Source organism: Perca flavescens, chromosome 17, assembly GCF_004354835.1.
Source record: "Perca flavescens isolate YP-PL-M2 chromosome 17, PFLA_1.0, whole genome shotgun sequence".
NCBI lineage: Eukaryota > Metazoa > Chordata > Actinopteri > Perciformes > Percidae > Perca > Perca flavescens.
Window position 1 is genome coordinate 14,122,678 of NC_041347.1, and position 10,323 is coordinate 14,133,000.

General features: G+C 38.9%; 1 protein-coding gene across 4 annotated transcripts; it reads left to right on the top strand.

The window, feature by feature from the left end:
- The first annotated feature begins 498 nt into the window (after positions 1-498).
- On the top strand, positions 499-9,626 carry tmem87b (transmembrane protein 87B). 4 transcript variants are annotated; one of them, XM_028603768.1, is made up of 19 exons: positions 499-1,147; positions 2,056-2,116; positions 2,201-2,292; positions 2,384-2,518; positions 2,627-2,680; positions 2,916-3,057; positions 3,375-3,436; positions 3,828-4,011; positions 4,109-4,208; positions 4,308-4,401; positions 4,685-4,756; positions 5,637-5,745; positions 5,930-5,988; positions 6,085-6,188; positions 6,284-6,354; positions 6,458-6,528; positions 6,724-6,776; positions 6,884-6,914; positions 7,757-9,626. In XM_028603768.1, exons 1-19 carry the CDS (start codon positions 998-1,000, stop codon positions 7,796-7,798), a joined length of 1,686 nt encoding a protein of 561 aa, XP_028459569.1. In that variant the 5' UTR covers positions 499-997; the 3' UTR covers positions 7,799-9,626. The 4 variants fall into 4 exon arrangements, with proteins under 4 accessions (XP_028459569.1, XP_028459571.1, XP_028459570.1 ...); XM_028603770.1 differs by having other exon boundaries at positions 6,461-6,528; XM_028603769.1 differs by lacking the exon at positions 4,685-4,756 and adding an exon at positions 5,030-5,101 and having other exon boundaries at positions 6,461-6,528.
- The last annotated feature ends 697 nt before the right edge of the window (positions 9,627-10,323 follow it).

Genomic DNA, 10,323 nt, shown 5'->3' on the forward strand with positions numbered 1-10,323 from the left:
TAATAAACAAATTAAAAACAATAAAAGACAAGAATAAAATTGATAGTGCAGTATAAGAATAAAAGTTACAGTGCAGTATAAGAAATTAAAGTTAATAAAATAGATTATTTAAAGAAAAGCAACATCAAAAAGATAGGTCTTTAGCTTAGATTTAAAAGAACTGAGAGTTGCAGCGGACCTACAGGTTTCTGGGAGTTTGTTCCAAAGATGTGGAGCATAAAAACTGAACGCTGCTTCCCCCTGTTTAGTTCTGACTCTGGGGACAACAAGTAGACCTGTCCCAGACAACCTGAGAGGTCTGGGTGGGTCATAATGTTGTAGCAGATCAGAAATGTATTTTGGCCCTAAACCGTTTAGTGATTTATAAACCAGTAAAAGTATTTTGAAATCACCTCTTTGAGGCACTGGAAGCCAGTGTGGAGACTTCAGAACTGGAGTGATGTGATCCACTTTCTTGGTTTTGGTGAGGACTCGAGCAGCAGCGTTCTGAATCAGCTGCAGCTGTCTGATGGATTTTTTAGAGAGACCTGTAAAGACACCGTTACAGTAGTCAAGTCAAGTCATAGGGTAGTACGCTATATTTGTAGAGTCAAGTCAGGCACCATATGTCTCTGAAATTTAGTGGAGTAAAATTGTCACAAAATGGAAATATTCAGGTAAATGCCAGCACTTAAAAATACTTTAGTTAAAGTTAAGGTCATTGGAAGCTGATAGGAGAAACCAGTTCACCCTTCTGTCTGTCTATGTGTGCTTTTGTTTTTTCATTGATGAAACAATCAGTGGCTGACAGTAAACATGAGGATCTAGCCGCCATGTCCCATGAGTGTAATGTGGAATGTCCGCATGTTCTTTTGTAATAAAAAACAACAACTTCCAAACTCCATGCTGGAACAGGGGTTACTGAAGGCAACGTAAACGTCAGAGTCGAGAGTCCTCCTCCGGTGGGTAGTTCACGGCGCTCTTCCTGCAGGGAAGTGCTGTTCACTCCCACAGCGACATGGCCGCTGCTGTCAGTATGAGGACGTGGAGCTGTCCGACCACAGGAGTTTTCTACCCATGGGCAGTCCTTTGTGTGGTTTTACTCAGTACCATAAATGCGGTTGTTGCAGCCCCAGAGACAGGGGTTTGGAAAATTACCATTGTAAACGTGAGTATCTTACCGGGAACGCTGGATAACTGCAGCACCAGTCAGCTAACGTTAGCTACATTAGCCTTGTTATGCTTGCTCGCTGTCAACTGTGAATGTGGAGACAGTCGTGTAATCTGTCTTGCATGAATGGTATCGCGTTAACCACTCTTGACTGCGACTTGATATCCTAAACGGATTTGGATAAAATGTGCCTACCGAAAGAGCAGTATGTTGTTAGCGTATTAGCATTCGCCTTGTGCAGAAGGGCTGGAATGCACTTGTTTAAGGTTAGCCGTTGGCTAACAAACGTTAGCTGACTTCAGCTTAATTGCGACAGCTGTTCAAAGACTCGTTGCTATTTAACGGAGTTTTTTGGTATTTTGGGTCCTTTATCGCCAACCCCCAACACATCATTGTTGTTATATAGCTACATGTATTATATTCCAACACCCTGGAAGTGAATTTGAATTGCATTCAAATAGGCTACTTGTTTATCAGTATTAAGGCACAGTTGCCATACTCAAGCCAAGGAGAACTAGAAAGCCTTGATCAATAATTTAAGTATTGAGAAGTTTCAGATTCCCTCCGTTGTTGTATCTGTCCTTATATCTAGTTGCAGTATTAGGTGTGCTAAGAGAGGCAAGGTGTAACCTGGAGAGGTCACCAGTCCGTTACAGACAGGCAGACACATTCACACCTATGGACAATAATATTTTCCTGATTCCTGATTTACACAAGTCTTTTCCCCTCCTTTACAAACACAGAAAGAGCACTGCCTAGGTTTGACAGCTTAGCCATTGAGCCCCCATCCCGCCGAAATGATGAATCAGTTGAAACCTATGGTTCAACTAGTTATATATTTATCAAAAAGAAAAATGATCCTTTGTTGCACTACAGCTCTCAAACTTTATTTATCTACCCTGCAGACCTCAAGACCACTACTGTTAAGGAAATCAATGTATAAAGACACCAACATTGAATTGAAAGGTAAGACATAAAGTGACCTGTCACAAAATGTGCCCCTTTTTTTGTCCCTTGTGTTTATCATTACTTGTGTCTTTTATCTTTCAGTTGTGCGTTTTGGCTGTCCTGAGGAGGTGAACTTCTCTATTCACTGGTATTTAAAATACTACCCCTGTAACAATGAATATAACAATATTGAAGTAAGTATAGAAGCTTAATGTCAAACTAATTATCACTCTTTATAGACTTGATTGTTTTTAAATGCTGAAAGGTGACTGTCATTGGCTGTAGGAAATGTATGAAAGAACACCTCTTAATCGTGGGGAGGGCCTGGATCCGAATCCCCTCGGACAAGGAGAGTACATTGAACACAAATACAGTCCCATAACATGTAACCGTAAACTGCAGTCCTTTCCAAGGCTCAAAGTAAGTTTGTTACATTGCTCTCCTCAGCATAGTCATACACTTCACATTATGCAATTTATTATCTCTCAGCATCTGGTAACTGTCTTTTTTTTTTTCTTCTTCTTTCAGAAAGCCAAGGCAGATCCACGTCCAGTCAGTCCACCTGTTCAGGGTGAAGTGCCTGTAAGAAAACATTAATGCTATTGATTTTAATAGAAAAGTGTAAGTTAAAGTAAGCAAAGATTTGAGAATAATCTTCCAGGAATGTAACAGAATAAACATAATTGGCCAGTATTCCATGTATTTAACATGTAATTGTTTTGTTAAGTGTATTGTTTTTTTTAAATGGTTTCCACATCCATAGTATTACAAACTTATTTTTTTTAAAGTGATAAAAATGCATGACTTTTGTAATCAGGTTGAAAATGACACCAAATGGATTACCGAGGAGTATGACAGCGACACCCCAAATGTCATAGCCACCACCTGGAAGGATGGGCCTTACCTGCTAGTTGTAAAGATTGAGTCTAATAAACAAGATGCCAACTGGAATTTAACAGGTACGATTTTTTTTTTTTAAACATATGATTACGTCCTCATAAGCAACTAATATATTGTGTGACTGGCATAGAGGAACGTTAACACAACGTAAAATGTATTATTTTGTACTCTGCATGGATATGTAGTTGAAAGCATGGATTGGTTGGGGGTGCATTAATGTGCAGAAATGACTTCCCTAATCAGGAGCTGGCTCATAAATGCGAAGCTGTTTTTCACCGACACCAAAGTGTCAGATTTCAAGACTTTTCACCACCAGAAACAAATTCTTAATGTGTTGGGAAACATTTGTCTAATGTCTGGATTTTGTTTTTTCCAGTTAATGTGGTGATGAAAGGCCGCCATGGTTACATTTCTATAACAGAATGGCCTCTCATGATTGTAAGTAGATGACTTAAAGAATCTGTTTTTGTGATTTATGTTAAAAATATGAATTACCCATTTATATGAACACTCCAAAATATATGTACACTAATATTATGTGCCCATCATTCTTTCCTGGCTCAAATGGAGGGTTGTGTTTTTTGGTTTGTGCATGTTAGTAACAATGACACAACAGAGTCAGAAGATTTGGGACAGTGTACCTAAACCACAATAAAACATACAGTTGTAGCTCTGGTCAGCCCAGCACAATCCGCCCAAAGGATTTGAGTGAATTACATTTCATAAATACAACAGCAACATTTGACTCCAAACCTCAGCAAGTCACTGAATGAGTAGTCCATATTGCTCCCATATGTGTTTATAGACTAATCTGTCACTCTGTTTGTAGTTCTACATGGTGATGTGCATAGTGTACATCCTGTACGCCCTGCTGTGGTTTATCTGGGCAGCATGCTACTGGAAGGATCTGCTGAGGATCCAGTTCTGGATTGCAGGGGTCATATTTCTCGGTATGGTGGAGAAGGCTGTGTTCTGTGCCGAATATGAAAACACCAACGCTGTCGGCTCTGCTTGTAAGTGTCTACAGATGGTCATTACATGTTTCATGTGAGAGAGTAAGATGTTTGGTTTTGTAAATGTAATTTTTTTCCCTGTCACTGTTGCCTTCAGCTCCAGGCTTGCTGATCTTTGCCGAGCTGGTCTCTGCCCTAAAGAGGACTTTGGCTCGATTGCTCGTCATCATCGTCAGCCTTGGTTATGGCATTATTAAGTATGTCAACATATATTTGAACACACAGAACCCTAAAATGATTGTACAAACAAAATCAAGCAAATCAACCTTTTATTTTCTTTGTTTCTATCATTTTAGGCCTCGACTGGGGCAAGTAATGCACAGAGTCGTGGGGCTCGGCATCCTCTACTTTGCCTTTGCTAGCATTGAAGGTGTCCTGAGGATTACTGGGGTGAGTTTTGATTATAAAAAAATAAATGGAAATTTAGATCAGTCTATACAAATGTCAACAATAACCGATGCTAGAAGTAAAAACTTAAATTGCATATTCAATCTGACAAACGATCCTAAAACCCCAAAGATATTAACACCAATTGACTCACTGTTTCATCACTGCTACCTGATATGGAAAGTGCCGTATTAAAGCTCTGTGGTTTGTCAGATTGTGTTTTGAAATAAAACCGGACATCACAGTTTGTGTATTTTCTCAATTTGTTGGTGGGCCAAAAATCAAGGGTCGAGACAATGGCCCCGCTCTCATTACAGCAATTGTTCTGGCCGTGCTCGACTCCTGCGCCATCTGGTTCATATCCTTCCAGTGTACTCCTCAGCAGCACTAATAATCAATCGTTGTTATACCCTCATATAATAACAATGTGCATGTATTTGTTTGTTTATTAATTGAGCCCGAGCAAGTTTTAGTTTTCTTGCCTTTTGGGTTGGATGATTTGGTATTTTCTTCTTTGCACTTTGGCAAACGGTTCTATATTTTACTGGCCGTGCTGCCTTTTTAATCTCCCATCCTATCTATGATTTCTCCTCTTCCGTGTGCCCTCTGGTCCTGCTCTTCTCCCTTCTAGGCAAAAGACTCTGACTTGACCCTGCTGGCCAACATTCCCCTGGCTCTGCTTGACTCCTCTCTGTGCTGGTGGATATCCTTTTGTGCACCCACAACCTTTCCCTGTGTGGTTTCCCTCTGCTCCTCACCTCCTTTACACGAGCCCAATTAGACCAGGAGAGGTTTATTTGCAACTTCCTTTCCCAGATAATCATTAGCTGTGAAAGAGCACCTAATGTACAAGTTGGCAGAGAGACATACAGCCCTGCATTATTCATTCATCCTCCACTGAATTGTTTTACTATTTGTTTTTTTTTCTGATTGATGATTTAACTGCTCATAAAATCCTCCATTCTCACTGCTTCTTTTTTTGCACAATCAACAGTTTTGGTCTGAATTGGCAGAAGTGATTGATTTGCATGCCCAACCACCACCCTTTACAGGATCTCCTGTTAAAAAAATCTATAAATAACTGAGTGGCAAGTGGGTAAGTGAAGGGACCACTTTGTTTTATTTATATGTGACTCAGTGTCTGGAGAAAAGAGTTAGTATATACACGTATGTAGAGGTCATTTGTAATATGGTTTCTATGTAACGTCCACCACATGTTTGCCTTGACTGCCACTAACATCTTTGTAAGCCTGGCACAAACCATCAAGACTCTGAAGCTGAGGAGAAACCCCGTCAAGTTGTCTCTCTACAGGCACTTCACAAACACACTGATATTTGCTGTCATTGGTAAGTAGTGCAACTACACTTGCAATCATAACACTGCTCTGTGCCAGCGCTCCTGATTTCTAGTTATTTGTGTTTTCATCCATATAAAACATGTGAAAACAGAAGTCCCAATATGCAAACAGTGGAGTATCCCCAGAAAACATACTAAAAGTTGTGTCTCTAACCTTGTCCCTCTCTCCCTCAGCTTCCATCATTTTCATGGGTTGGATAGCGAAAAAATTTCGGCTAGCAGAGTGCCAGTCTGTGAGTATTGTTTGGCATGTTCATCAGTAGTGGGGTAAAAAAGTATACAATTACATTATTACATTTATTGATAATTGGACCTGTTTTTGTGTAAAGGATTGGATTGAGCTGTGGGTGGAAGATGCTTTCTGGAGGTTCTTGTTCTCCGCCATTCTGTTCGTCATAATGTTTTTATGGAGACCGTCTGCAAACAACCAGAGGCAAGTAGTATATTAGGACTGTTTATTCACCAACATGAGCTGAATTTGGCACTTTATTCTGTGCTTTATTAATCACTTGGATTACATGTCCACAGGTACGCTTTCACACCTCTCATTGACGACTCTGACGATGAGGAGATTGAGGAGTTTGCCTCTACAAACATTGGTACAGTAACATCATGGGAGTTACTTTTTGCACAGAACACTAATCGTTTGGAGTTTCTAATGACGTTATATTTGTTTCTTTCCTATGTGTTTGTTCTTCACAGCAGATGGCATAAAGTTGAGAGCGTCTAAACACGAGACAAATGGGACAGTGAAGCCTGCAGAAGTAAACCCAGTCAGTAACACAACTGCACACTTGAATTGGAATATTTATGTATTGATTAGTTTAATTCAGTGTAGTATTGAAAAAAATAAGCATCTATGATAAGAGTAGCTGTCCAAGTTTAGGAAGTGCAGCTTTACAAGTGTCACATGCTTCAGCAGATGGCAGTATTTACTTTTTTTTCATTCTCTTTTTCCACTTGTCCAGGAGGAAGACTTGAAGTGGGTGGAGGATAACATTCCTAGCTCTCTTGCTGATGTGTAAGCATCCTATCCAAATTATTATAATCTATTAATCCAGCAAGGTGTTTTCATACAAGGCATGTGTGATTCTAACTGAGTTTCTTTGGTCCTGTCTGTCACTGCAGAGCTCTACCAGTCCTGCTCGACTCAGATGAGGTATGAATTACTTTAGAATCTATAAATAGATATAATTACAGGCTTCATGCACCTTATTTATTTGACCAGAGACAGCTGGTCTAGATATGTGGAGATGAGTAACTTTGTCCAAATAAAAGGTATAAGAGAGCCTTGCTTGAGAATGTTAGGGACTCGTTTTGGAGTTGTTGTATTAGTGGCCACATAAGGACCGACTTCAAGACACAGTGACAGGATCTATGAATTTTTGGGTCTTTCAGGCACATTTTGTGTTCATGCCTACAATGAAATCAAGCATAGACTAACTGAATGTTTGCTTAACCCCGCCCCAGACAGGGATTGTCCAATCATAGTTTAGCAACTGTAACTAGGCACAGCAGGCCTGTCGAACAATTTAGCTGCCAACTAGTGGTGACAACATGCTTTTTCCACACCCTGTGCAGCAGTAATGTATCGTAGTGCTATAGTACCACGCTATGTCACAGTGGGGGTGTGCTCATGAGAACTAGAAACTAGCTAGCTAGCTGCAGCTGATAAAAGTTGAGGCAAAATCGGTGGTTGCTGGCTAGAAATTAGAAGCCTGCTTAAGTCTACTATACCTCTGTCTGAAATTAAGGATCCATTGTTTAGAAAATGACTAAGATTGTTAGTATAGTTATTGTGGACTGCATATGTGCACTGTCAAAATGGAAAGATTGCAACAGTAACTAGGGGGGTGAGGCTCGGTGAACGATGCATTGCGTTTGAATAATAAAATGCAATAGCATTGGTTTTGGGGGTGGGGGGGGGGGTTCTGTCTGAAAATGAAAACTTAATATGCCTGGACAAAAATATTTAGTTTATATTTGCATATTATTTCACAGGAAATCATGACAACCAGATATGAGATGTCAAAGCTGGAGTGAGGCAACACATTTCCACACATGGGGGGGAGGACGCCGCTATCCCTAACTCTGCTGCAGGATTTTTGCCAGTATTTCCAGTCGGGTGGTGGAGTGCCATTTATTTATTTTTTTTCAGAGGATCTTCCCATACGACTTCTACTTCGCAGGGGAATGCAGGCCACAATTTAGGGGGAGCTCTGCTCATTTCCTTAACTCCGCAAGAGCAAAGGACTCTACCAGAGGAAAACTGTCTTTTCACTAACCAACTGGTTCAGTATTTCCCTGATTATGATCAGTTTTGAGCCTTTCTTTCCAAAGAGAATGTTTCCTTCAAGTGCTGTATTTATGTCTGTTATGTTCATGTGACTTTTATGTTATCAGAGAATTAAGAACAGTGGGCCTCATGCACGAGCACACTCTCAAATATTTTCTTTTGTCTTTTTGCAGATATCAAGATGTTCTTGGTTGGTTGTGATAAAAATAGGATTCATATTTATGATGGGGAAATAATTACAAGGCCCTTTTTCTCAGTAATGAACACCAAGAATGATTTATCAAAGCTAATTTTGCAGCCCGAACAGAGTCAGAGAATTTTACTTCCATGTGTATTAATTCACTTCAAACAGGATTCTTTCTTTATATAAATACATAATGTTGAAGTTTGGTAAACATGTTTTGGATGTGACTGAGGCACACTTCTGTTTTTTCTGTTTGCCAACATTAAAATCTGAGAGGAGAAAAAAAAAAATCAAACACGTTGACTTAGAATAGGACATTTGCTCTTATGCACTTTGAAGATCAAAGCTGTGCCTACATGTAGTTCTTGTATGAGGTCTAAACTGTTCAGGTAATTTAGAATAATGTGTATGAAAGTGTCATTCATGAGTCCGGCATCCTCGGTATTGGTGTGTGAATGAGTGTGAGGGGGATGAAGCACAAACAAGTGGCGTGTACAATTTGAATTTAAATGTAACTAGATTCAAAAGTGTAGAATTGGGGGTTTGCAGTCATGGTTTGAATCTGCTGTACTGTATGTGTGTGGGTGGGTGGTTTTGTGTCTTCTGACAATGAGCAATATTTATGTTAATCTAGAGTTAAATCATTTCATTATTTATTTGTGTTTCAAGTGTACTTATAAGTTAAAGAGTGTGTTCACCCATGTTTACTCTCACGTGTGTTTACAATGTGTGCTTCCATTATTTTTATTGCATTGAAGTCCAAACAATTTCACAATGTATCAGGCAAACTTCTTATTGCTTTTTCATTCTTTGCTTTCTTTGCTTATTAAAAAAAGTGTTTTTTTACAGACACCTTAATAACATGAATGTTCTGTTAAATAAGTCTTAATATTTTTATTTTTTTTTCCTGAAAATTGCCACCCTGGTGTTTTTGTCAGTGTAGTTGTGGAGTTGGAATGTTGTCATCTTTATGTGTGTTGTCTTGAGTAAATTTTACAGCAGGACTTGTCTGTCTAGGCCATTCCATATTATGACACATTGGATAAGTTATGTGGTTCGCATAAGCAAAAAGTTGATCAGTTGGGTTTATAATGGCACTGTTCTGTTGGTTTTTTTTTTTTTATTGGTTGGAAACCTTGAATAATTGTGCTTATAATGGCAAGCTGTCCTGTTATATAAAACTGCAGACCTCGATTATTTGTACAGATGGGTTTTGGCTGATTCCTGTTATTTCATAATTCCACAGGTGGAGAGGTGTCTGGATAATATGACTTGTCTTTTTATGTTTTTTTGTCATGAAGAACTGGGCTTGAACTTTTCATTCCAGCAATTTTCTTCTCTCTTCCTTCTCAGGAAGTGTGTACACTCAGATTAAATAATAATCAAACAAAGAATGTTTGTTTCCTGGTCTTTGATTTTTAGTATTAATTTGGCAGTAAAATGCATATTTTACTATAGTTGCGATTTTGCTACATCAGTTGAAATCTGTTTCTTCTTAAAGCTGTCTTGCAAACACCAGATTCAAGAGGAAATAAGGGAAGAAACTGTTGAATGAATGGGCTATTGTGAAGAAAATTATGTTATTGAAACAGAGTTGAATACTGAGAGGAGACCAGTTGCTGAAAATATAAACCCTGAGTTTTCTCTCAAGTCATTAGCCTTTAATAGGCTTGTGACCAGGAGGGCTGAAACATTACAAATTCACAAACAACCTAATGTGTTTGTCATGTAGACCTTAAAAGTTGTTTTTTGGAGAACAAACTGGTTAAACCCTTGAAATGAAGTTGCTATTTTAAAGTGAGACTATCCCTCATGGACCATCATGGTATTTAGTTCTAAAATACCAAACATTAAGAGACCAAATACCTCAACTGCAACTATACAATTATGAAAACCATTAGAAACCATCATGATGTCTTTTTTGAGACATGAATTCAGTTTTCTTGTCCATCATATATGCTTTCTCTCTAAACTGATAATAGGACAGCATCAATGTCTTAAACAAAAAAATGTCATTATTTAATGGCCGTAATGGCAGATTATAGGCCACTTCAAAGTCCGAGACAAAAGCAAAGGGAACTTCCTTCT